Source organism: Orcinus orca, chromosome 3 (assembly GCF_937001465.1).
Source record: "Orcinus orca chromosome 3, mOrcOrc1.1, whole genome shotgun sequence".
In the NCBI taxonomy this organism is placed as follows: Eukaryota; Metazoa; Chordata; class Mammalia; order Artiodactyla; family Delphinidae; genus Orcinus; species Orcinus orca.
The window spans coordinates 58,318,263-58,343,884 of record NC_064561.1 but is presented as its reverse complement, the minus strand read 5'-3'; the positions used below and the strand labels follow the sequence as shown (position 1 = coordinate 58,343,884).

The window sequence follows — 25,622 nt, the reverse complement described above, 5'->3', positions numbered from 1 at the left end:
CGGGTGTGGTACTAAACTTTATAGAAAGTATCTCATTTGATTCCTCCAGCAACCTAGTAGGTCAATACAATTATAACCCTCATTTCACAGCCGAGACTTGGTGTGTAGTGGTAAGCATGTAGTGGGTGAGTGTTAGGACAAAATCCATAAGCGATTGAATGGAGGTCAGAGAGATGGGGGAGGTATAAGGGACTGGGTGAGGGAACAACTTCTCAGGTGCTGGACTGGAGGTAGGGGGGGTTCATTTTGCCAAGTGCCTTTAGAGCCATGATTTCACTTGGTGTCACCACATTGATCTAATGATGGGGATCATTAGGGAAGATAATGAGTGAATCAAACTTTAATTCCCTTAAAGTGGCAACCATTGGGTCAAGGGCTTTTCCGGCCTATTAACCCACCGTGCTGACTTGAGCAAGTCTGCAAGGGGGTGGAGTGCAGACGGAGTGGGGACTGTCTGTGGCTGCTTTTGGCACAGTTCTTTAAGGATCATCAAGTTCCTAGCAGCTGCTCCTCCCCGTCTGGAAACTCTTGGCCGGGCAGCCCCTGCTCTCCAAGGCTGCCCATTCCAGGAGATAAAGCTAAGTGGCGGAGGAGCCAGTTTCCTGGGGTTAATAAACAGGCTGTTTATAGCCAGAAGCAGTCACGGGGTAGGGACAGACAGGCTGGGAGGTCACGCTCCTTCTCAATGTTGAGGCTTCTCATAAACATTCTCCCAGTGAGCCTTCTGGGATGCAAGGACAACTCTGGGCCCGTTGTCCTTGCAGGGGGCAGAGTGCCAAGACACCCACACCTCACTTCCTCCTCCTTTCTCCCCACTCCCCTCCTCTTTCCTTTCTCCTGTCATTCCTTTCCTATCTTCTATAATGAAAAGAAGATACATTTTCACAATAGACACACCCCATAACTTCGGGCAGGTAAACCATCCCTCTGAGTCCCAGTTTCCTCCCTTACAATATGGGGGTAATGACAGGGCCCTCCCTGCAGGAGGTATGGGAAGGTCTCTAGCACTGTGTTTGGCACACACAGTGAGTATTTAAAACACATTTGTCTGGACTTGAGGACACGGGGAGGGGGAAGGGTAAGCTGGGATGAAGTGAGAGAGAGGCATGGACATATATACACTACCAAATGTAAAATAGATAGCTAGTGGGAAGCAGCCGCATAGCACAGGGAGATCAGCTCAGTGCTTTGTGATCACCTAGAGGGGTGGGATAGGGAGGGTGGGAGAGAGACGCAAGAGGGAGGAGATATGGGAACATATGTATAGTATAGCTGATTCACTTTGTTATACAGCAGCAATTAACACACCATTGTAAAGCAATTATACTCCAATAAAGATGTTAAAAAAAAAACAGCACACATTTGTCTTTCCCTTTTTCCCTCTCCGCCCCATCCCTTCTCCCTAACTCTGGTCCCTGCCCTTTTTACTTTCTAATTTCCTGCCCCAGTCCTGCCCCAACTACCCCCCCCACCCCCCCACCCCGCCCCCGGGCACTTTCAGCCCCTCTGACTGTGCTTCTGCTGCCTGGGCGGATGGGAGAGGCAGTCAGGCTTGCCCTGAGGAGGGCGGCCCACTGTAGGGCCAGCCAGCCAGCCTTGGCACTTACCACAAGGCCACACCCTAGCCTCTCTGCTTTTAGTAAATAGCCCACAGGATTTGGGGGTGGAGGGAGGATGTGGAAAGGGAGCGTCGAAGATGCTTTACTCTTTGGCTTGTTGTTGCCGTCAATATGACTATTCCAGTGGCTTAATGGTCAGAGATCATTGCGTAAGTTACCGTGGGGTAACTTTTGGGCGTTACCGAAGGGGACTCTGGGCAAGTCCCCTTCACTCTCTGGACTCAGCACAGCGTGCAATAAAAGTGGAGAGTATCAGGCCCTGGAGCCAGATTATCTGAGCTGGAACCTTGTCTCCACCACTTACTAGCTTGGGTTACTAACCTCTCCATGCCCCAGTTTCCTCAATTTTAAAATGGAATTTATGTGTATTTTATAGGGTTGTTATGAGGATTAAATAAATTAGTCTGTTTAGATCACTTAGAACAGAGCCTAGCCCATAGAAGGCACGCAGTTAATCTTAGCTATTCTGCGTAAATGGGGAGGTAGAACAGGGTGGGTACAACATTATGTCAAACATATTTCAACTATTAAAAAAAAAAAGCTTTAGTATGTAAAAAAAAAAAAGCAAAGAACGGGTGGTGTGCACGTGGGAAGAGCAGGACATCCTCTCAGAGTGTTACAAAGTCCTGAAACCTCACATTCCTCCCCTTTGTTGACCTCTGGACGAGAACAGATCAGACTCTTGTACACAAGATTCTGCCTAAATAAAGGCAAAGTACAAGGATTAAGGGACACTCCCAAATCTATGTCTCCCCTTTCTATTTCTCATTCATTCATTCACTCATTCATTCTTTTTCTTTCTTTTTTTTTTTTTTTTTTCCGGTACACGGGCCTCTCACTGTCGTGGCCTCTCCCGCTGCGGAGCACAGGCTCTGGATGCGCAGGCTCAGCGGCCATGGCTCACGGGCCCAGCCGCTCTGTGGCATGTGGGATCTTCCCGGACTGGGGCACGAACCCGCATCCCCTGCCTCGGCAGGCGGACTCTCAACCACTGCGCCACCAGGGAAGCCCCCACTCATTCATTCTTAAATAACTGTTCATTAAAAACCCTCTGTGTGTGCCTGGTACTTTTCTAGGGCTGGAGTTGCAGCAGAGAATAAGACATAGTCTCTGACATCATGCTGCTTACATTCTAGGTACACAAAGTACTTGACTGTCCCAGAGAGACCCTAGGAAACTAGTCAAAGACTTTCAAAGCCAGATAGAGCCCTTAGAGGTCATCTGGTCCAACTTCTCATGGGGCAGAAAGGGCAGAGACGACCAGAGACACTCTAAGGATTGGTCTGAGATCACAGAGCAGTGCTGAGTTGTAGAATTGCAGATGGAGATTGGAGGGGACAATGGGATGGTCAGAGTCTGAGGGTCAGAGCCCCAGCCTCCATGCCCTCGAGGATGCTTGTTTCAGGCATCCCTGCATGGCTAGGATACGTGCGGTCACCACTGGCATCTTTAATAATAATAACCAGGGGGACATATTGCACACCCTGCACCAAATGTGTTCACAGGCATTCTCTCAGTCCACATAAAATCTCCATTCTACAAATGAGGAAAGATGCCTTACCCAAGGTGAAATAACTAGAAAGGGGCAGATCTGGGGCTTGCATACAGGTTTCTCTGATGCCAAATTCAGCAAGACTCCTTTATGCTTCCCAGTGCCTGGGGCTTAAACCCACAGCCCAAAACACAAGAACCTTTCGTTTGTCTGACTGAGCTGGCCAAGCAGATAACACCAATGGATGAGCCTGGACTCCCAGTCATCTTTCCAACCCTGTCCACCCTGACCCACAAGCCACAGAGAGAGACCAGACCCTGTGTGGGAGAGATATGTCCTTTCTTTTGGAGGCCCTGCCTTAATGCCATCTGTCCCCACTAATTGTTTTTTCAACTTTGAAAGATTATAATATATTCTCTGGAAAACATTCAGCAGTAGGAAAGCCCTCCCTGGGCTCTCCTACTCTCTCACAGGTCCAAAACTCGTGGATGGTTCCAGAGATCCTTGTGTTCTGGAAAGTTCCCTGGTCAGTCCTTAGGGAACACGGGTGGCTACAGAGGAAGACCCTGCTCAAGCATGGTTCTTGATGCCTGGGCAATTTTGAGGGGAAGATCACTTCAAACTCAGTCACGAGGTTCCCACATTTCTTGGGCATTTGGAAGAGGAAGAGCCCTTCTCCAGGAACTTTTTGCTGCATGCTAGGCTTGACATCTTTGAACACGACAGGTATGGTCCTGCTGTCTAGAGTTGGGGGAGAAGCCAGTAGCTGGTTTTGGAAGAGGCAGAGAAGTAAGGCTTAGAGCCTAGGGTGAACCTTCAGGACCTGACTTGCCCAGACTTCATCCAGAGCCTTGACTTGGGAGGACCATGAATAGATGGAAAGTGGGAGGAGAAGCAAGGCAAGGGGTAACCTGAGAAAGAACTTCTACCTCTCAAAAACATAAAGTCTAAAGCTGATATGAATTCGTCAACTTAACGTTGTATAAGAAGCACCAGGAGCAGGGTAGGCAGCAGTGGGAATGTCTGTCAGTGGAGTCTAAGGACCATACACTTGGAGTCGAAGGAACTAGATCATCTCCAAGGACCCTTCTGGGCTGATAATCTAATGAGGTTGAGAGATCAAAGCCTGAGAAGTAGAAGGCCGGATTCTGACCCAGATGCCCTAAAATGTTTTGGAGTTCAGTGTGAGGGCCAGGTTATTTCCCATGGACCACAGAGCCTTAAGGAAAAGGAATTTGATGTCCAGACCTCAGTTAGGCTTTCAACTCCAGGGTCAGCCATGATCCTTCTCCCTAGCCCATTTCTCACCCTCACCTGCACTTCACTTCCTGAAGAGACAAAACTTTCTGAGCTGCAACCCTCCCCTATGGAGGGTGGGGAGGGGGAGGCTTCTCCCTAAATAAAGGCAAAGTACAAGGAACACTCCCAAACCTATGTCTCTCCTTTCTTTTTTTGCATTCATTCATTCACTCTTAAACAACTATTAATTAAATACGCTCTATGTGTGCTTGGTTCTTTTCTAGGGCTGACGTTACAGCAGAGAATAAGACATAGTCTCTGACATCATGCTGTTTACATTCTAGGTGGAAGGAGAATGGGATAGACCATAAGTAGGTAGATAAATAAATGAATGAGAACACTTAAAATTGTGGAAAGTAATAAAAGAATAGCAAAACAAAATGGCGGAGCGGGGAGTTTTCTTCTGTCTATTGTCCTCAAAATAAAGTCCAAGGCTGCGAAAGCCCATCTCCATCTGCCCTTATTTACCTCTCCAGCCTTACCTCTTGTCACTTTTCACCTTGAACTCTCTGCTTCAGCCATGAAAAACCTGCGTGTCAAAGTTGGAAGGGGCCCACTTGACCCTTGATCTATTGGTTCTTTTAGCCCCAAACACGATCTCTTTTTTGCTACTTCTTTCATGTCTCTCACCCAGCTAACTCTTGCTCCTTCTCAGTCACTAGTTACTTCCACCTGGAAGCCAGCCCTGCTCCCACGAATCCAGGTGAGGTGCCTCTCTTTGTGCTGCACTTTCTCCTTCAAGAGCATCTGTCACCCTGTGTAGCCAGTTTGCTGTTGTCCCTGCACCAGACCGTGAGCTCCTGGAGGGCAGGAATCACATCCTGTTCTCCCTGAATCATAGAATCCTCAACAGTTGGCACAGTGCATAGTACGTAGTAGATGCTTAAGAAACACCTCTTGGGCTTCCCTGGTGGCACAGTGGTTGAGAGTCCGCCTGCCGATGCAAGGGACACAGGTTCGTGCCCCGGTCCGGGAGGATCCCACATGCCGCGGAGCGGCTGGGCCCATGAGCCATGGCCGCTGAGCCTGCGCGTCCGGAGCCTGTGCTCCGCAACGGGAGCGGCCACAACAGTGAGAAGCCCGCGTACCGCAAAAAAAAAAAAAAAAAAAAAAAAGGAAGAAACACTTGTTGAATTAATTAACACACTCAGTTTAGTAAGTTTTAAGAGCTCATTAATATGAGGAAAAGACATGGACAAGGCATGGCTTTGGAGACAAAGAATTAATTGGAAGAAAAAAATTATAATTTCTCAGTCCTTTATGGAGCTCATATTCTAGCATCTTGCAGCTCTAATACTCCACCAGAGCCTCCTAAAAGGCTTAAGAGCAGTCAGGGCAGAAATTATTGACCCCACTTAACAGCTGGGGAAGGTGAAGCCCCAGAAAGGTGAATCTACTTTAGCAGAAGTTACCCAGCCAGGTGGCAGTAGAGTGCATCTGAACAAGTTTAGGGCCCCAGAGACATCAGGCCCAACCTCTTCATCATACAGGGAACATGGATGGGGGTGGTAACAGGCAGACTCTGAACTAAGTGTCCTGGCTCATCTAAAGCTCAAAATAACTGCTTGAGGGTGACAGTGATGGTAGCCACAAAGGAGGAGACAACATGATTTACCCACAGTCCACCCTCACCCTGTAACCCAACCCGACTAGGCAGATTCTCCAGGCCACCACTCCATTTGTCCTCAGGGACTCCTTCCTGGGGTCAGTTCATGAGACACTGCGCAGTCAGAGACTGACTAGGATGGACAAAACCTTAGAATTCTAACTTGTTTCAGAGTTGGGGACGTCAGGGCTCGGAGAGATGGGACTAGCCTATGGCACCTACGGAGATAGGATCAGGACTCCAGACTCTCAGTCCAAAACTTTCTCAAGTATACCCCTGACATGAACCTCTGAGTTGGGGAAGTGGTGACAATGATGTGGACCAGACCTGGCCATTTGTTATCTGCGGTCATGTTGGGAGAAGTGAGGGAGGAGGGGTGATGGGCTACCCACTCCATCTGCTTGTCCTACTCTAGAGTTTATTAGTTCCCACTAGTCCTCATTGGTTTTGTTAACCAGAGGAAGTAGAATACGGGTTGTCCACTGTTTAGTGACTGTTTATGAAGGTCATTATTGCTACTCCAGCACAGTAGTCTCCCAACCAAACAACAACATAGAGAGGATGGAGGGCAGGAAAAATGAGGCCAGCAGAGACATAGGCAGGGCTCCCTACTACTAAGAAGTGGGGAAAAGGGTACACATTTTAGGTTCCAAGAGAAGGGAAGGGACATTTTGTCTGAAAGCTTGGAATTGTATCCAGCATAGGTGTGACACTTGCAGATGCCTGTCTTTGCTGTGGGTCCCTGGACAAATCACTCAGCCTCTTGGAACCTCAGCCTCTCAGATCAGAGGGTTGAATGAGATCGTTTCTAGGGACTCTTCCCGTTTTTTATAATCCTCCCTCCAATGAAGCGGGCATTAGAGGAAGTGACAGTCATTAACTCCATTTCAGGTAAATTCAATAAACCTAGTATTTGCCAGGCCAGGTCCTGCTGAAGTTTAATTGCAAGATCTGAGGAAAAGAGTTAACATGCAAGCCTGAAATTGCTATGCTTAGAAAGATCTGCTTGCACAACTGGCCCTGGGTTGATGTTCAGCGACTTTGATTTCAGGAGGATTTCCACCATTCCCAGAACTGATAAGCGTGGTTCACTAGGTCTGAACTATTTGGACAAACAATGTGGCCTGTGCTGAATTCCTGCTCTCCTTCTGGGAGTCTGGCATCTTGGTACATGCTAGGCAGAGGATGCCTACATGGCCAGCCCCCAATAAAAACTGAGCACTGAGTCTAAGGGGCCTCCCTGGTGGACGCTTTACATGTGTTGTCACACTTTGTTGCTAGAGGAATTCAGTACAGCCTGTGTGACTCAGCTGGGAGAGGCCTCTTAGAAGCTTGTGCCTGATTTCACCCAGTCTTTGTCTCGTGTACCTTTTCCCTTGGTTGATTTGTTCTGTAACCTATTACTGTACTAAGTCATAGTGTGAGCATGATTATATGTTGAGTTCTGTGAGTGCTGATGGCAAATCATTGAACCGGGAGGTGGTCTTGGGGACCTCAGACAGGGGATAAGCCTAGATTTCACAGAGACAACTATAATCCTATAGCAATGTTGTATGAATATACAGCTCAAACCCAGCACGATCCAATAAAAACATAATGTCAGTTGTGTATGTAATTTAAATTTTTCTATTGGTCACATTTTGCAAAGTAAAAAGAAAGAGGTGAAATTAACTTCAAGAATATAGTTTCCTTAATCCAATATATAAAAATATTAACGTTTCAACACGTAATGATATAAAAATTTATCGAGATGTTTTTACATTCTTTTTTTCTTACTAAGTCTTCACAAACCAGTGTGTATTTTACATTCACAGCACATCTCAGTTTGGACTAGCCACATTCCAAGTGCTCACATGCCACATCCAGCTATTGGCTGCCATGTTGAACAGCACAGGCTTACAGATAATGACAAGGACTCTGGAAACAGGACATCTGGGTCAGAATCCTGGTTGTGCCACCTACCAGCTGCATGACCTTAAGCGAAGTGATTTAACCTGTGTGTTAGTTTCTTCATCTCTAAAATGGGGATAATAATGTTAGCTACCTCATGAAGTTACAGGGATTTTTCCAAAAGTCAACAAATCTAAGGCAGTACCTGGTACATACAGGATGTTGGGTGAATGCTGGCTGCTCCTCTTATTATCCAAAAGGTTGGCCTTTGAGGTCAACTTGTCCAACTCTTTATTCCATAGATGAGGAAACTGAGGCCCAGAGTTTGGAAGGCACTGGTTTGAAAAGCAAAGGCTCTAGCCACCTCTCTTCCTGTCCCCTGGCTAGCTCTAAGACAGCACCTGCCAATTATTTAGGAAACCAGCAGCTTCAGGGCCCCACCTAGGTTCTGCAATCCTGTCTTGATTGCAAAACAGTGCCACCATTTGAGTTGGCACTGAAGTGGTGGGGCTGGGCCTCCCTTCTGCCACCGCCATCTGGACCCATCAGTTGGGCTGGCTGACTCCGTCACTGAGTCCAGTGCTTACTCAGCACCCATAGGGCTGGCTTCCATTGTTTTCACTTTTTACGCCCTTCTTATTTATTAACTCATGCTCTATCTTCCTCAAAGACGCAGAGCATCAGCACTTTTTAAAAAAACCTCCTTTTAATCATCTACAGTCCCCATCCACCCACCAAGCAGGTAGATAGGGAGCTCCCCAAATACATCTAAAAAAGAGAGAGTGAAGGGGTACTGGGTGCCCACTTACCTGGGATGCAGTAGGGCATGTTCTCAGGCTGGGAACAAAACTGGCTTATGATTCCTCTAGAGTATCTGTCTCCACCTTTCCTTTCCTGAGACCCAGATGAAATCATCTGCTCTCCTCTGACAAACTCACACATCTCAAATCTTACTAGCAGCTGTAATCAGACCAGTTTCGTGGGCTCAAACTTGATAGCACACGCTGACCTCAAGATCTGTTTATTCCATTTGCCAAAGAGTGTTTTATTTGGCATTTGTTTATTTAATAGATAGTTACTGAGCATCTACTGTGTATTAAGCCCTCTGCAAAGTGGTGAGACTGAAGACTTTGTGGACCTTATGATTTGTTGTAGAAAACAGAAAAAGAAGAAATGATGGTAAAGTACAACAAAGGCTTGATGTAGAAAATGTCAAATACTCTAGGAACTATAATAGAATAAAGCAAGGGGACCTGAATAAAACTCTTTCCACGGTGTTGACAGGATGCTGAAACCTGAAAATGGTGGGAGAGAAGCAGTAAAAGAGAGAGAACGTGGAGAGTTCCAGACAGAACTCAACAACATAGACAAGACCTGGAGGTGAGAGAGAACGGCATGTTGGAAGAACTGGAGAATAGTCCAGTACAGCTGGGTAGAGAGAATAAGAGGAGTGTGGCAAAAGATGAGGAAGTGGCTGGATTTGGAGGATACTGTCTGAAGCGCTAAGGAATTTGGACTTTAACCTGAGGGCAAGGGGAAACATCCTGGCGGAGAATAACATCTTTCAAAACATAGGGTTCCTGGGAACAAATCAACCAAATGTGCTAGAAAGGCTTATGGTGAAAAGACTGGCAAGTGTTGTTTTCAACCTTGTCTTCATGATCTTTGTACTGAGGCTCAGACCTCCTTTGAAAGTAGTCTGCAGCATGAAGGCCCAACCCAACGGCAGGCCATGCTCCCTCAAACTCCCAGCCCACTGTCCATGGGATCAGTACTCCCGAGTCTGGTGCAGCACAGGTCTTCCTTAGACCCTTGGAACTGTAGAGCCACAGAGACCACCACGGAGAGATTGTCGAAGACTCTTATCTAACAGATTGACCAACTGAGGCCCAGAGAAAGAAGGTAACTGGTCTGTGGCCCCACTGCAAGCCTCAGGCTCTGACTCCTTCTTGTCTCCCCTGGGGAAACCAAACAGCAGGTCTAGGACTAGGGTGAGGCAAGTCAGGCACTCAGGGTGCACCATTTAAAGAGGCACTCGCTTGCGGGTGCCAGCTCTGCACTTGCCTTACCCTTGTCCTGGCTCTGGTGGACACACTTCGAAGGCAGGGATTGTAACTTTCAGAAACCTTTTTGACATCTTTCATCGTGTTGACATGAGGCTAGGCACATTTTTTTTTTTTTTTTTTTTTGCGGTACGCAGGCCTCTCACTGTTGTGGCCCCTCCCGTTGCGGAGCACAGGCTCTAGATTCGCAGGCTCAGCGGCCATGGTTCACGGGCCCAGCCGCTCCGCGGCATGTGGGATCTTCCCGGACCGGGGCACGAACCCATGTCCCCTGCATCGGCAGGCGGACTCTCAACCACTGCGCCACCAGAGAAGCTCCTAGGCACATATTTTGAGGGATCCTAGATGCCTGCTGATGCTAATGAACAATGGATTTCTGACAAACTGATATGTATACAGATGTTTGTATCTTTGGTTAAATATGACCTTCAGGAGACACCAGAACAAAGTCAAGAGGGCCTGAGAATGGAGTCTAGACCTGGATTTTGGTCCCCTCTCTGCCATCAGTTTGCTTTGGGAACTTGGGTAAATTGTTCCCCGTCTCTAGGCTTCAGCAAAATGAGGTGGTTGAATAAATAGCATTTATTGACTACATACTGTGTCAGCCCCTGTTCAAATGCTTCTGTGCTTTAACTCATTTAAAGAATTCCTGGCCTTCAACACTCCCTTCACTTCAACAGGCTGTGGTCTGAGGTAAGGAAGGCTTCCCAGAGAATGTGGGATTGAGACAGACCTTCCAAATTCCCATGGGGACAGTACTATCTTAAATCATTGTAGAGGCATGGTATCTCAAGGCACTTCTCCATCAGAAGACAGAGAATCACCTGCCTCAGAATCACCTTTGGAACACGTCTGAAGGTGGAGCCTCAGCCTCTGCCGCTAGAGATTCTAATGCACTGATTCTGAAGAGGGACCTGGGAATCTGTATGAAAATCTTTTCAGGTGGCTGGTAGTCTGATTTGGGAAGCACTGATCCCAACGCAGTCCCCTATCGGTGGAGAGAATCATACCTAGACAGCACAGACCTAGAGCTCCCTGAACTGATCATCAGCATCTTGAAGCAGAGAAACGAAGTCATGGATTGATTAATGCTGCAAATATTAAGCACGTGTTGTGTTCTAGGCCCTGTGCCAGGGTGATTATGGTCCCTACTCTCAAGCAACTCCTGGTCTAGGTCTGTCACTTATTTTTAGAAACAAGTCATCTAGCCAGAACCAGAAGGGACTTAGAGAGCATCGGCCAATCCCATCATTACACAGTTGGGGAAACTGAGGCCCAGAGAGGGAAAGCAACATGTTCAAGGCTATACAGGGAGCAAATGTATTTTCTGCTCTCAAACCAGCTGAGGGATCCCAATGTTCTTCCCAGGAGAGGGCTGCATTCAAAATCCTAGGGCATTCACCCTTTGCTTTTTAAGCACTAAACCTACATAGAGTAAATAAATGTTCCTGGAAGTCTCACTTCAGATCTTGCTGACATTTTAGGTCCTTAATATCCCTTCAACCAGAATGGAGGCAGGAGGGAACAGGGAACACCTTGCGGGTGTCATCAACTCTTCGGTGCTTTTCAAAGCCCTTTCCCCGGCTGTGCTGAGGACACTGTACCTGCCTCTTCCAGCACTTTAGAGTCTAAAGAAGAAGAGGGTCCCGCTTCACGGGTTCACAAGGAACTGGCTCCCATCTCTCTGTCCAGACTTGCTTATGTCACTGTCGCCCAGGGCCTGGGGAGGGGAGAAGCGGAGGGTAAGTTGTGTCCGCCCCTGAAATGCCAGACGCCCTGCGATTGGCTACAAGGACTCCGGCCCGGCCGCGGATTGGTCATCGCTGAGGGCTTGAAAGGTGGATGAGAGCGGACGACACCTCAGACGGACTGTGGCCCAGGATCAGACAGCGTCTCCGGCGAGTCCGAGACGCGGCCCCCTCCCACCATGGCCCGGCTCTTCCGGGCATCCTGCCTTCTCTCCCTGCTCCTGGCCGGCTTCGTTCCGCCGAGCCGAGGACAGGAGAAGTCGATGGTGAGTGAGCCTCGGGGATGGGTGGCCGGGGGATCGAACGTGGTCCGCAGGTGTCCATCTCTCGGTGGTGAGGCACCCTTCTTCCCGGGCTCCCCACCAGTAGGGTGACACCTAGGTGCGAGAGACGCCCTAGCTCCCGTTGCCTCCCTCTTCAGCATACCCAGACCGTCGTCAGACTCTTCGCGGTTCCATCTGTTGGAGACCTGGGTGCCCCGGGTGGGCAGAATGAATGAGGGAGGAAGGGTCTTCTCTCCCGGTCCACACTTTCAAACCCACGGCTACCTGCGGGTCGCCTTGCTACCTCCAAGCCACCGTCTGTTCCCCTCCAGTGGGGCCTGAAGGGGGTGGGGGGCACAGAAAATGGCCTGGAGACTCAGGGTCTGGGTTGGCTGCAGAGGTTCCCAGGGAGAATGGCTGGCAAGGTGAAAGGGAAGGAACACGCGGCTGTGTGGTCCCCGTCTAGCCCAAGCATAAACGCAGGTAGAATTCTGGGATACTGGTAGAAGACGCAGAGGTCTGTGACAGAAGGAGCTCTGAGCTGGCAGCACAGAATGCCCAGGATGCTGACTAGATTCGCTTTTCCTTTGTGGACCTCAGTTTCTCCACCTGTAGCAGGTGGGAGGACAGGGCACAATGAGGCTGATGATTTCAGAGGGGATGCTTGGAGAAGCTGCAAAATCCACACGCTGTTCTCTGAAGTGTCTCCTGTTTGGGGGCAGCCTCACTACTCACCACCCACTGCCCATCTTGGCCTGAGCAAACCTAGTAGTTGGAGAAAGCTGGGGACTGCCAGCTCGATAGGAGAGGCAGAATTCTCCTGAGCCTCAGTCTATCCCCAGCAGAGTGTGTGGCCCTTAGCTAGACTGGAGATGCTGAGGCCGGGAGCAGGGGTGACCACACATGCTTATCTCTTCGGACAGTATATGCCAAAGTGGGCGCTGTAGATCTCTCCTCTTCCCCAGGGTGGGGAGGCAGAAGCCAGGCGTAGACCCAAAGAGAGAGATTTATGTCTCCAGCATCCCAGTACACACACACACACACACACACACACACACACACACACACACACACACACAACACTTGTATAAGCTGAAGAAGCAGCTTTGCACTTGCTGTGTTTCTCAAATCTTCCAGATCTTAATTCTAAGATCTTATGACTCCATGATTCTGTTTCCAAAATTGTATCTACTGTTCAGGAAGCCCATTCCAAACACAAGGTTTCTTCCGTCTGTTTCTATCCCCTGTCCTGTCCTCAGCCTAAATTCCAATCAGTCTGCTCCTGCTTGGAGTCAGCCTTGAGACTGGATGGTTATGGGGCCACTTCCTCTAAGCCTCTGGCTTTGTATCCAGTCCTGTTCATAATCTCCAACTCAGAAGGTATTTTCCAGGGCAGGGATGGTACTGAATTTCAATATTGGGGTGTGGAGTAGAAGTGAGGGTAGACCATGTGTAGGGCAGTATCTTGGAGTCCTATAACCTCAGTGTGGGGAGAAGCAGAGAAGGGAAGATGGGCCCTGCTTCAAGAAGGCTGGAGATAAGAACATGGATCCCATGGATAACTCATCATAGCCATGTGTTCTCTGTAGAACTCTGGGGAGTAGATGGATTCAGAGAAAACAGGATGGGTATGGTCTAGAAAAGTCTTAGGGTGAGGTGTGATCATATCAGATACAACCAGCTAGGACTTGCTAGCTAATGACAGTCTGGGCATGCCTATTTCTCCTCCAGGTCCTGAGAGAGCTGAAATGTCATAGCCCTTGGTTCTAGGACTCAACCACTTATCCTACCCCAACTCCAGGGCCAAGCAATGGGGCAAGGGGCAGGTGGAGAATGGGATGGGCAAAGGATGAGAGCCCCAAAGGGATGTTTGCCTCCTCCCAATTCAAAGGGAGGGGCTGGGTAACAAAGGGAATCCTCCTTTCCTTGCCGTGTCCCCTCTCCAGTCCGGTTTAAGACTGCCCAGCCTCCCTGTCCTTCCTCTACAAAAGGACTTTGCAGAGACTAGAGAGAATAACAACCGCTGACGTGCGTGGGATCCTAGTAACCGCTGGTTTCTAGGTGACTAAACCAGGCAGAGAGAATCATGGAACCACCGGCTGACAGTCAGGGCTGAAGAGCCCTCAAGACAGCACTGAATCTGACCCCACCTCACAGCTGTGGAGCCAGAGCCCCAGAGAAGGGACAGGAGTCCTCACACAGAATCAGAGGCCCAGCCAGGCCCAGAACTCAGGTCTCCTGCCCCCAGTCCAGCTCTCCTCTCACACTTTCACACTGATGGGAGTGGGCAGATGGGTGAGGAGAAAGACACAGGACCAGCAACCCAAGCCAGCTAGGGTCCTGGCGGGGTCCCCCCTCCAACTCTCAAGCCATCGAAACTCTCCTGTCTTGTGCAATTGTGGGAGGATAGAGGCACCCTCACTCCCTCTCCCCCACTCCACCCACAGCTCCTCTGACATCCGGGTTAAGGTGCAGGGTTCTGGGACTCCATGGGCCCAGAAAAGGGGAGGGGGCTTCCGTAAGGACTGGACGTGTGCTCAGTGGTGAACGCAGGCCATGGCTTCCCCCACCATAGGCGCTCTCTGACCCCTCTCGGTCGGAACTCACAGCACTGGCTTCATTGGCCCAGTAGAAAGGATGGAGGCTTTGTCACACATCCCTTCTCCTGTAAACACCCTGCCCAGTGCATCATCTTCTTCACACTGGCTGGGGAACATCAAAGCCCTCTTCACAATAAGGTAGGAACGTCAGCACCCTTTACCCTATCCCTTGATGGGTGGGTGGGGCAGGGGCGGGTACAGATTTCTCTCTAAGAGGCTTGCAAGACAGTTTTGACCTGCTAGTAAATTCTCGCAGCCATTTTGGGAGGCAGGTGGTATTATCCTCTCCCGTCAGCAGACGGAGGCTCAGACTGAATGTGACTTGCCCAGGGCCACACAGCCAGCAAAGACTCAAATCTAATGAGAGGAGATTCCCACCCTGAAACTGGTTTCAGAAGCTGATCCTCCCGCTGTTTACAAGCTTCCATTATTTAGACAACCTCTTGGCTGTTTTTCTCCCCATTTCACAGTTTGTTTTCAGACCGGGGTGGAGTAGAGAGGCAGGCGGGAGGCCTTTCCTTCTGGCTGCTAGACCTCTGTGGCCAGCTAGGGCGTGTTTGTTGTGCCCTGGCTGTTTGTATTTGAGGTGGAGCTGACCCCAGCTGGGGCCCACGAAGCCCAGGGGCTGAAGGAACGTCAAGCTTAGGTCTCAGGCCGGCCTCCAGCAGCCACTAGAAGTCACGGGGCATGGAATATTAGACTCACGTGTAGCAGGGAATTCGTACTGGAGCCAAGAAGAGAGCTTGCAGCTGTCAGGGAATGGCCGCGTGAAGGGAGTTCCGGCTCCCCTGGTTCAGCAGGCTACGGAGTCTTCAAGACAGAGCCTGCTTTTTTACACCCTGCTGGGGCCACGCCCTGCCAGCCCAGATGGCACTCTTCACGCAGTTGGGCAGAGGTGTAACTGGCTGCAACAGCAAGTCTTCCAGGATTGGTGGGAAGAGAGGGCGTGAATTTGCTTCTCTAACTCCAACCACCTGGCTCTGTCTCTCTGGTCTATAATGCTAGTTTGCATTCGATTTGTTTATTGTCTTCTCACCTCTTCTCAGATGTCCAGGCCAGGACTACCTGCCCAGCTGCTAATTATGGTAGTGATGCCATGACACTCTTTCAAGAGTAGACCCAGATTTTTGTAGTCTGTACCAAAAATTGGCAGAGATGAGATGGGGCAGAGTGGGGTAAATGGAGCATCCCGCTTGCCGGCAGTAATCCATTCCCTCCTCTTCCCCTGAGAGTGACGCTGTCAAGCCATGGAGGTTGAGAACAGCTGATCAAGTTCAAGGTTCTCATTTTATAAATGAGGAAACTGAGGCCCACAGAAGAGAAAGGGCTAGTCCAAGACCACATGGGGAGTTAGTGGCGGAGTTGGTCATGGAATCCAGGCTCCCCAGCTTGCAGCCCATTTAATGTTCTCTCTACTAGTTCTGGAGGCTGACCGTGGAACAGCCTGGGCAGAGGAAGGTATAATGGTCATCGTCACAGCTGCTCGCCCCCAGGGAACATTGAATCTATGCCAGGCAGTGGGGCATTACCCTGACCATCCCATTTAATCCTCATGGCAGGCCTTGCCCCATTCCTGGCTACTATCCTACTTCCCTATTTTCTAACAGCCTCAGTTTTCCAGTCCCCCAGATTGGGAACCTCTGAATCACCACTGTCCATACTGCTGCCTCCTCATTTCTGTTCAGTTCGTCCTTCACGATGGTCTAGTTCAGGCTCTCACCACCACTTGCCTGCATTATTGCAATAGCCTCCCCGTCTCCACCAGCCCATCCAATAACATAACACCAGCATTGGGGGGAGTCTCCCTCAGAGCCTGCCCAGTGACTGTTTATAAATTGACACGTGATGCAGAAGTAATGACCAAAGTAAGTATTTCTCCAAGTCTCCACAGCACCCACCAGCTCATGAAGCGCTTTCAAAATTATTGTCTTGTACAAGGAATTAGGAGACCTCACTTCTGGTCTGGTTCTAATTCTTGGAGTGGTCTTGGAGTGGCAAGTCAAGACCACTTGGGCAGATCAGTTCCACCTCCTCCCTGTTATCTTGCAAATGGTGGAGTCCAAGTTCCCTTCCAGCTCTAACCGCTCCCCGGCACTGGTCTTCTCTTCCAGATGGACTGCCATGCTGGGGTGGGCAGCAGCATCTATGAGTACGGAGCCCTCGCCATTGACGGGCAGGAGTACATCCCCTTCAAGCAGTACGCTGGCAAATACCTCCTCTTTGTCAACGTGGCCAGCTACTGAGGCCTGACGAGCCAGTACCTTGGTAAGAGCCCATCCCTCTTCCCCTGCTTTATTTGGGGCTGTTTCTGCCAGTTGGGCACATTCCAACCACAGGAGCCTTCCCCGTGCAAGGGGGAAGGGGCGACGGTGATCATGAGATTCCAAACTCCATATCTTAATCCTACTGTGTTCCATGGTTCTTTGAAAATGATTATATAAGCCTGAGGTCTGATCACCTTCAAACGTGTTCTGGAAGATTCTCAGTTATCCTTCATCCCTGGGCACCTCAATTGCTCTAAAAGCAGGAGGAGGGAGGAGATTGGGTTTGTGCCTGGAGTGTCCTTTCATTGGAGTAAGAAATAATAGCTTTGTCTTGCTGAGAATTCCCCACCTGTCCTCAGCCCCATCTGCCTTAGTGCTTCTCTCGGCCCCTGGAAAGCAGGCAACTGGCCTGAGTCCCCAGAGTACGGGTGTTAGTGACAGAACCAGGTGTTGCACCCAGGTTTCATGATCCCTTGTATCCTCACTTCTTTCTCCTTAGCTGGGTCAGAGTCAAGAGCCTGAAGGAACAGGCAGGCGAAAGGCATCTGACAGCACCCACAAGAAAATGCTTTGGGGGCTGGGGTGGGGTGTGAGAAGGAGGCATGGGCAACCTGACCTAGAATGTCCTGCCTGGGAATCATTGGACCTGGGCAGTGGGTGACTGATGACTCATTGGATGAACCATATTGCTCTCTTTTTCCCCAAACCTCCAACCTATCCAGATTGGAATCCATAGCATGGGACTTGCATCCCAGCATTGCCGCACTCAGCGGATGATCTTGGGCAAGTCCCTTCCCGTCAGGCCTCAGTGATTTCAGCTGTACAGTGGGTGAGCGGGTGGAGTGGTACACAGGCGGGAGGGCTCCTCCTCAGGCTAGCCCAGTCTCTTCTCTCTCTCTCCCTGGCCCAGAACTGAATGCACTACAGGAAGAACTTGCACCATTTGGTCTGGTCATTCTGGGCTTCCCCTGCAACCAATTCGGAAAACAGGAACCAGGAATGAACTCGGAGATCCTACCCACTCTCAAGTGAGTGCTCACTCAGTGTCCTGAGAAAGCGCCCCAGCCTAGCCTCCAGGCATCTCTTGCAGCGGCCCCTACTCATGATGGGTATTTATCAGCCTCCAAGAACTACTCTCCCCTTCCAGGAACCCTGTTTAGTGGAACGAGTGGAAGAGGGGCCAGGAGAGGGACAGAGACAAGGACGATGGTTGTGAGCGCATGACCGGGGAGGGGGAAGGGGAGTACAGGTGGAGGGCAGGGGTTATTGAGAAGGTACCAAACTGGAAAAAGACTGTAGACCCACATTATGCCTGTGCCCATTCAATATTCACTGGCTCCCACTGCCCACCGTAGAATAACATCCAGACTCCCAACACCCCCTCCCCTGTTCTGTCCCTTCCTCTCATTTCTGAGCCCTGTGCCCATTTCCCTGGGACCTACATAAAAACATTGCTCTTAGGTATGTCCGACCAGGTGGGGGCTTCGTCCCCAATTTCCAGCTCTTTGAGAAAGGGGATGTGAACGGGGAGAAAGAACAGAAGTTCTACACATTCCTGAAGGTGAGTACACAGCCACCTCTATCAGAGCCTCTCTGCCCAGCTGATGCTGGCTCTGGACCAGGCTGCAGCCACTCCTGTCTCCAGCCCACATAAAGACAAGGCCTGTGCAACCCTCCTCTGCTCCTGCGCTCTTGGGGAATTTCTTGGCATCTGGTTATTATTCCAACTAGAGGGCTTTGCAAACCCTAGGGTCTCATCAGCCCATTTTACAGATGGGCCCCAGAAGGGACAAGATTAGGGTCTCACAATCTGCTAGAGCCAAAACTGGTTCTGGGATTCAGTTTTCTAACTCCCAAACTGGTGCTCTTTTCTCAGTGCCAGGCTATTCTCCTTCCTCCAAGAAGCCCTGGGAAGGAGGCGGGATAAGAGGGTGGGAGGGGTCCCAAGCAGGGTTGACTCTATTCTCATCTCTGCTCCAGAACTCCTGTCCTCCTACCTCGGAGCTGCTGGGCTCCCCGGACCGCCTCTTCTGGGACCCCATGAAGGTCCATGACATCCGCTGGAACTTTGAGAAGTTCCTGGTGGGGCCAGACGGTGTTCCCATCATGCGCTGGCACCACCGCACCACGGTCAACACTGTCAAGATGGACATCCTGACCTACATGCGGCGCCGGGCCACCCTGGAGGCCAGGGGGAAGTAACTGAGGCCCACCCCACCCCACGTCCACCACGCAGGGGCTGGGGAGGACTCTGTTCAGGAAGGAATCCATTTCTCCACCCACACCATACTCCCACGCTAGACCCCTTATGATTACGCAAGGCCTCGGCTTGACACGAACGTGTGCATACAATTGTGTCTGTACTGCTGTGCACATGGGTGTCTGCATGCAGTCCTACAGCTGTGTGTGACCAGGCATGTGCACACACTTAAGTGTACGGCCACGTGGGCTGACCTGCATGAATACCCAGGAACGGGTACCATGTGTGTGGCGACAGCTGTGTGCCGTGGAGAGTGCCAGAGAGTAACTCCCCTCTTTCCAGTTCTCTGTTCCAATGACAATTCACTTCCTTCTGAGCCCAAAGAAAAAAACCAGCTCTAGATTCAACCGTTCTGCTCTAACCTGGACCTCAACCCTTGGAGCTGGTACCTCCCACTGCCTCCAAACATCACCCCTGAAGTGCCCAGAAGTTTCTGGGGCTGTCACACTGCCCGACCTCCGTCCTCTCCATCACACAGCCTCCCTCCTTCCTGAGGGCCCTGCCAAGCCCCCTACCCCGCCCCGCAGTGTTCCGAGAGTAGCCAAGGCAGATGTGAGAGCAAGGGCCACGTTCCCCGTGTCAGGGGTGGCATCTCCATGAAGGAGGGGCCCAAAGCCCTTGTGGGCGGACCTCCCTTGAGCCTGTCTGAAGGGCCAGCCCTTAGTGCATTCAGGCTGAGACCCCCAGGCAGGGATGCCACCCCCGCTCCTTTGAGGGATGTGCCCTCTCCTCTCACCCCGACCCACTGGCATTAGACTCACCCGTCTGCCTACACCCCAACCCACTGGCATTCGACTCACCCCTGTCTGCCTAGTAAAGGCCTTTCTGCAGCAGCTGAGCCTACTGTGATGCTTCCTCAATGGGGCCACCCTCACCGGCGGGAAGGGAGAAGAGGAAGGGGAAGAGAAAAGGAATGAAGGGAGACCTTTGGGCCCTTGCTTTTTGGTTTCCACCTAGGCCCACTCTGCTTCCTCACTCGGCATTTGGAGTTTATAAAACCAGCTCACATCTACTCTCATCCCACAGTTCTCCACGGCAGCTAGGGCTCGGGTGAGGTGTTCATTTGACAGGTGAAGAAACAGGCTCGCAGGAGGTCCAGGCCTTGCCCAATGTCTCCTGACAAGTGAGGGGCAGGACTAGAATGTAAACCCAGGTTGCTTGACCCCCAGCCCCTGGATGACCCTCACGGAGGCTCTGAGCAGGGCCCCAGGGGATATCTGCCAAGAGTAACGGTGATGCTCCTGGGGGTGTCTGGGAGGAATGGGGTACGGAGGGAGGGGGCCAGGAAAGCAGCATGCTGGTTGACTAGGAGGGGAACATTAATCAGGGCATAAAAGAATACCAGTCACAAAATGTTAATCTTCAACTTGGATTTATGTCCAAGATTCGTGCAAACAGCTGCCCAGGGATCAACAGCCACCCCAAACCGGGCCTCCAGCACCACAGGCCTCCAGCTGAGGGCCTGGCAGCTTCAGGCTGGGGCCCCTCAGCCGATGTGGCCGGCATGGGCTTCATCCCAGGCTGCAGTGGTGCTGGCAAGGCTGCCGTGGGCGGAAGTGGAGGGCCCAGGAGTAGAGCATCCCGTCTCTTCTGCTCCCAGAGGCAAACCCGTTCTTCCCGCAGCTCCTCAGAGCGGGAGGGGATGTGCATGGGGCAGGTCCTGCTACCGCAGAGCTTGAAGCAAAAACTAAACACACACATGAACTGAATGTGGTCCCCAGAGGGGCTGCTGAACCACTTCTGGGGAAGTTGTGAAAGGAAGGGGCCTTGACTGCACCCCACTTGAGATTAACATCTGCCAGCAGTTTCTGCAGAGGATGGTAGGTCAAGGCCGGATGACACCTCTCTCCAGCCAGTGGCAGAGTAGTGAGTTCTTCCCAGTCACGCCAAAGGAAAGGCCCAGACGGACGCCTTCTGGATGGAGCCTCCCCAGTCTCTCAACAGTTCAGGTTGGGGCCAGGGCTCAAGCTGGCCATCCATCTCCGCCTCCCGAGTGGCTGAGGCTCGGAGAGCCCGTGGCCTCTAGTTTTCCAGTAAGCTGAAGTCAGCTGGCTCTGCAAGACGAAGGTGGAGCCAAGGGACTGGTCTCACTGAGGTCCCTCACGGTCATTTTTGGTGGGCTCTAAATAAACAAAAATTTTGAGGATTTGAAGATGAGGTGGTACAGCAGGTTTCAAAGTCCTATGGAAACCAATATAGTAAGAGTGGAAAGAGACCAGTGAGGGTTGTTGGGTATCACCAAGTGCCAGGCCCTGGGCTAAGTGCCTTAGGGATATCTGTCATTCAGTCCTTGCCCAGCCCTATGAAGCAGACACATTATTATCCCTTTATGGGGTGCGGGGGAGGGAACTGGGGCACAGAGAGGTTTTTAAATACTTGCTCAAAGTCCCAGGTCTAGGAGGTGCTGGCACCTAAGTCAGTCTGGTTTCAGACCCCAGAAATGGAGTAGTTCTGGGGGAGGGGACAGTCCTGCCACTTGGCCACCCTCTGCCCTCATCAAAGCAGGTTCCGAGGGGCTCCAGAGAACCTCTAGGGCTCCGCAGGGAAACATCAGAAAATGACCAGCCCAATACCTCCTCCTTCCAACCACGAGATCCTCCACACCACAGCCCTCTAAGTCCCCCTGTAGTCTCTGCTCCCACTCCTTCTGCAGAGGGGCACTCGACCTCCTGGCACAGCTGCGACCCTTAGAAAACTCCTCTTCCTGCTGAGATGGACTTGGCCTCTCTATTGCTCCCCTTAGTTGCAATTCTGCTCCCAGAAGCCCCACAGGCAAGGCAGTGTCTTCTGCCCCATGAGAGCCTCGCAGAAAGTGAGGGAGTGACCAAGGGCCCAGGGTGCTCCTGTGACTAGCGAACAGACCTCCAGTCCCCAACTGTTTATGGCGGACACCGTGGCCAGAGGGAGCTTTACAAAATGCAAATCTAATCTCTCATGCCGCTCTAATTTTATTTTATTTTTTATTTTTTTATTTTTTTGGCCGCACGGCAGGGCTTGTGGGATCTTAGTTCCCCGACCAGGGATCGAACCTGGGCCCCCTGCAGTGGAAGCACAGAGTCCTAACCACTGGACTGCCAGGGAATTCCCATGCCACTCTGATTTTAAAATGTCCAAGGACTGCACATCATCCGTAGGATAAAGCCCAGCCCTCCTGCCGTGGCCTGCAAGGCCCTCTCGGCCAGGACCCGCCAACCTCCCTGACCTTGCCTTGCCCATCCCCCCCTTCCCCACCTTGTTCCTGGCTCCAGCCACGCCGGCCTTCTCTCAATCCTCAGGTTGGCCACAGTTCTTCATCCCCTCCCAGCAAGGCCTTTGCATTTGTCCTTTCTCTGCAAGAACACCCTTGGCTTCTGCCTCTTTACCTTGTTAATGCCACTCATTCTGAGGGTCTCAACTCAAACACCATGGCCCCCAGGCTGGGTCAGGTCCCTCTGCTGTCTGCTCTCATAGAAACCTGCTCTTCTTCCTTCAGGGCACTTGAGTGTAGCTGTATGCCCACTGGTGTGATTTTAACCATTCATTTCTGCCCGCCTCACTAGACAGTAAGGCCATAAGGGCTGGGACCATATCCGAGCTTCCCCAGAACCTCGTACAGCACATAGCATTTAGACCCTGAACTGTAATGAAGGAAGGAATGGTTTCAACCCCCTCATGATGCAGTCACCATCCCTTTCTTCTCAACACTATTTCTGAAAGCTGGGCCTCCTCCTCCACCTAGATCAGAAGGTAGCAACATCGTCGTCCCCAAACGGGGGTGATACTGGCAGATAAGAAGTTATCTCCCCCCATGGAAGACAAGGCCCCTTACCAGGGGATCATGCTCACCTGGTTCCGTAGGCCTGGCCGTGGGTGAGCCCATCACTTGGGAGCTCTGATTGTGTATCCCTCCACAGGGCAGCCGCCAGGTGTATTCTGGCTGCAACAACACTGGTGCTTAGTAATCAATTACCATACTTGAAAATCACAGTAGCAGATAGTGTGCCGGAACAGTACTAAGTTCATATTAATCGAGTATAACTGAATCCTTACAACTACCCAGGTTGCCACCCCCATTTTACAGGTTAGCAAACTGAGGCTCAGATGGGTTAAGCAACTTGTTGAAGGTCGTCCAGTTAGGCAAGTGGCCAAGCTTTGATTTGAGTCCAGGTCTCTATAATCCTGGAGCTAATCTCTTAAGCCCCGCAGTACACTCCAGTGTTTAAAGATGCATGTGAGGGACGGTCATGGGGGAGAAGCTGGATGGAAGGCAGCTGTCACCAGGTGAGAGTGGGGGTACCTGAGGGGGCTGTGGCAGAGGCACTGCAGAGGATGGGACAGGTGACAGCAGCTCTTCGGAGACAGAATGATAAGCAAGAGAAGAAAAAAGCAGCCAAAAACATGGAAGAAAAGAGAAAAGGAAAGGAAACTGAAAAGGGAAAAGAGAAAGAAAAGCAAAGGGAGCGAATGCATGGTGAGGATCTGGTACCTGGTTCCATGCGGAGGTTATAAAGAAGGTCAAACCCAAACTCCAGTACCCCTGGCCTGGTGGGCGGGAGAAAGCCCTCCTTCTGGGCCCACTCCCTTACTTGGCCTTTTCTGTCCTACACCAGTGACCCTGAGCAGCCCTGGGCTGGAAGGTCCTGCCCCTGGGACAGCAGGCCGCACACCACAGTGCTGTTCAGAAGGGGCCGAGGATGCAGCTTCTGACTCCCTCACTTGACCTTGCCCTCTGGGAAGTGTCTGAGTGGCCTGTGTGTGTGTCCTGGAGTGAAAGAGGGGCACAGACCCACCAGGTGGAAGAGGCGCGAGTTGGGAAGCTGGGGTGGGTGCTCCATGGCCGTGGGGGGAGGCGGGTAGCGGATCTGGGACCAGTCCTCAAAGCCACGGTGCTGCACAACGGGGGGCACGGGCGGGTAGGCGTAGGGGTAGGCCCCGTAGAGATGCTCCAGGTGGGGCTCCAGGTGGTAGCGGTCTGCCGAGGTCTGCAAGAAAGGCTGACATCTGGCTCTGGCCTGTGACAGGCTGCATGGGCCGTCCCAGCGACACCCATCCCGTCTCCCGTTCTCTACTTAGAATCTCAGTTCTCTAAAGACTGGCACATGGCCACGGAAGGCTGGCACATGCACACAAGAGTGGCACATGGGCATGGAAAACTGGTACATGGGCACCGAATATCAGCTACGATAACAGTTAGTGTGTCCTGAGCACTTATTCTGTACCAAGTACTGTTATGAATGCTCCACCCGCATTACCTCATTAGTTAGCTGGGCACCTGAGCAAACGATGCCCCCCCGCCCAGTGACTGCAGCACCCTGAAGGGGTAAAATGCATTCAGTGCTGCTTCCTCCCTCAAGCCTCCTCACCTTTGCTTTCCTCTTCTGCTGTCTCAGGGCATCTTTCGCCCTTTCCTCATCTTTGAAGGCTTTTAGCTGAGAGAAGGAGGGAAGGAGAGAAGACCGTTAGCCTAGGTGTTTCCTGGCCAGGCCTGGATCCAGGGCCTAACCAACCGCAGGGTTGACCAGCCAACGCGTGAGGCACCACTCTGGGCTGTCCTGCCTGGCCCAGCCCCGGGAAAGGGCCCTGTGAGACACAGCACAGCCCAGGCTGCCGGCTGCAGGTAAGTCCTGCTCACCCATCACTGCGGGTGGTCTGAACACAGGTCAGGAGGGCTGCGTGAGCCTCACTGCTTCCGTGCTTTCGCGTTAACACCTTTTAGTTCCAATGTGGGAGAGAGTGGATGGCTCAGAGCTAACTCCTAAATTTGCTCTTTTAAGGCATGAAAACTGATTGTGGAAAATCAGAGCTACAGGTCAGAGAAGGGAAGGGCCTTACTGAGGGCCACAGAAATGTGGCAGCAGAGCTGAAAGGAGGATCAGTGAGTGTCCTGACATCCAGTCTCACCAGGGACCCTCCAATCCATGCCCCCTCCCCGTGAGGACAGCCAGCTGCCCCCTCCTTGGTCCAGCTCTTGTCACCTGGGCATGTGACAGGGTGACCTGGGCTTGCAGTTTCTCCACCTGCTTCTTCAGCTCTTCCTTCTCCTCATTCATGCGCTCCCGGTCGCTGCGCTCCCTCTGGAAGTCCTCCTCAAAAATCTTCACCTGAAGGGGTGGGAAGGGGTGGGGAGGTGGGGAGAAAGGGATGAGGCAGGAGGGGCAGTTCTGAGTGGAGGCTCAGACCTGCTCGGGCCTAGAACCCTGGGCCTCCTGATGGGAGTCAGACATCAAAACTGGTTTCACCGCATCTCAAAAATCCCCGTGGAGAGGGGAACAGGTGTACCTCTGAGGATCTGGTACCTGGTTCCATGCGGAGGTTGTAAAGAAGGTCAAACCCAAACTCCAGTACCCCTGGCCTGGTGGGCGGGAGAAAGCCCTCCTTCTGGGCCCACTCCCTTACTTGGCCTCTTCTGTCCTCTGGCCCCCCACCCCCAAGTTCAAAGAGAGTAGTTCTGGGTCTGTCTATCTTATATTCTGGGCTTCAACATAGGGCTTTATTTGAAAAAAGGATCCATGCCAAAAAAGAAAACAACAGGTTGACAG

General features: G+C 51.4%; 2 protein-coding genes and 1 long non-coding RNA gene across 9 annotated transcripts in view; 1 reads left to right on the top strand and 2 right to left on the bottom strand.

Annotated features, from left to right (window-relative positions):
* Window positions 1–2,411: 2,411 nt before the first annotated feature.
* LOC125963945 (uncharacterized) lies at window positions 2,412–16,545 on the bottom strand. The gene is made up of 2 exons (XR_007476410.1): window positions 15,286–16,545; window positions 2,412–11,689 (listed from the first exon to the last, which is right to left on the bottom strand). It is a non-coding gene; the product is annotated as an uncharacterized LOC125963945 (long non-coding RNA).
* Window positions 11,820–19,937, top strand: GPX3 (glutathione peroxidase 3). The gene is made up of 5 exons (XM_004280338.4): window positions 11,820–11,983; window positions 16,692–16,845; window positions 17,755–17,872; window positions 18,306–18,405; window positions 18,825–19,937. The coding sequence occupies exons 1-5, from the start codon at window positions 11,897–11,899 to the stop codon at window positions 19,044–19,046; spliced, it is 681 nt and encodes a 226-aa protein (XP_004280386.2). The 5' UTR covers window positions 11,820–11,896; the 3' UTR covers window positions 19,047–19,937.
* Window positions 19,938–20,459: 522 nt separating this feature from the next.
* The window catches only part of TNIP1 (TNFAIP3 interacting protein 1), a 58,128-nt gene continuing 52,965 nt past the window's right edge, over window positions 20,460–25,622 (bottom strand). For 6 of the 7 annotated variants that reach the window (XM_049707807.1, XM_049707806.1, XM_049707808.1 and 3 more), the window contains 5 exons: window positions 25,059–25,184; window positions 24,447–24,512; window positions 23,874–24,065; window positions 22,930–23,020; window positions 20,460–21,226 (listed from right to left, as the gene is read on the bottom strand). In XM_049707807.1, coding sequence (XP_049563764.1) covers window positions 21,192–21,226; window positions 22,930–23,020; window positions 23,874–24,065; window positions 24,447–24,512; window positions 25,059–25,184 — 510 coding nt within the window. In that variant the 3' untranslated portion in view covers window positions 20,460–21,191. The remainder of the gene's footprint in view (window positions 21,227–22,929; window positions 23,021–23,873; window positions 24,066–24,446; window positions 24,513–25,058; window positions 25,185–25,622) is intronic. The other variant, XM_033406692.2, reaches the window with a different exon arrangement.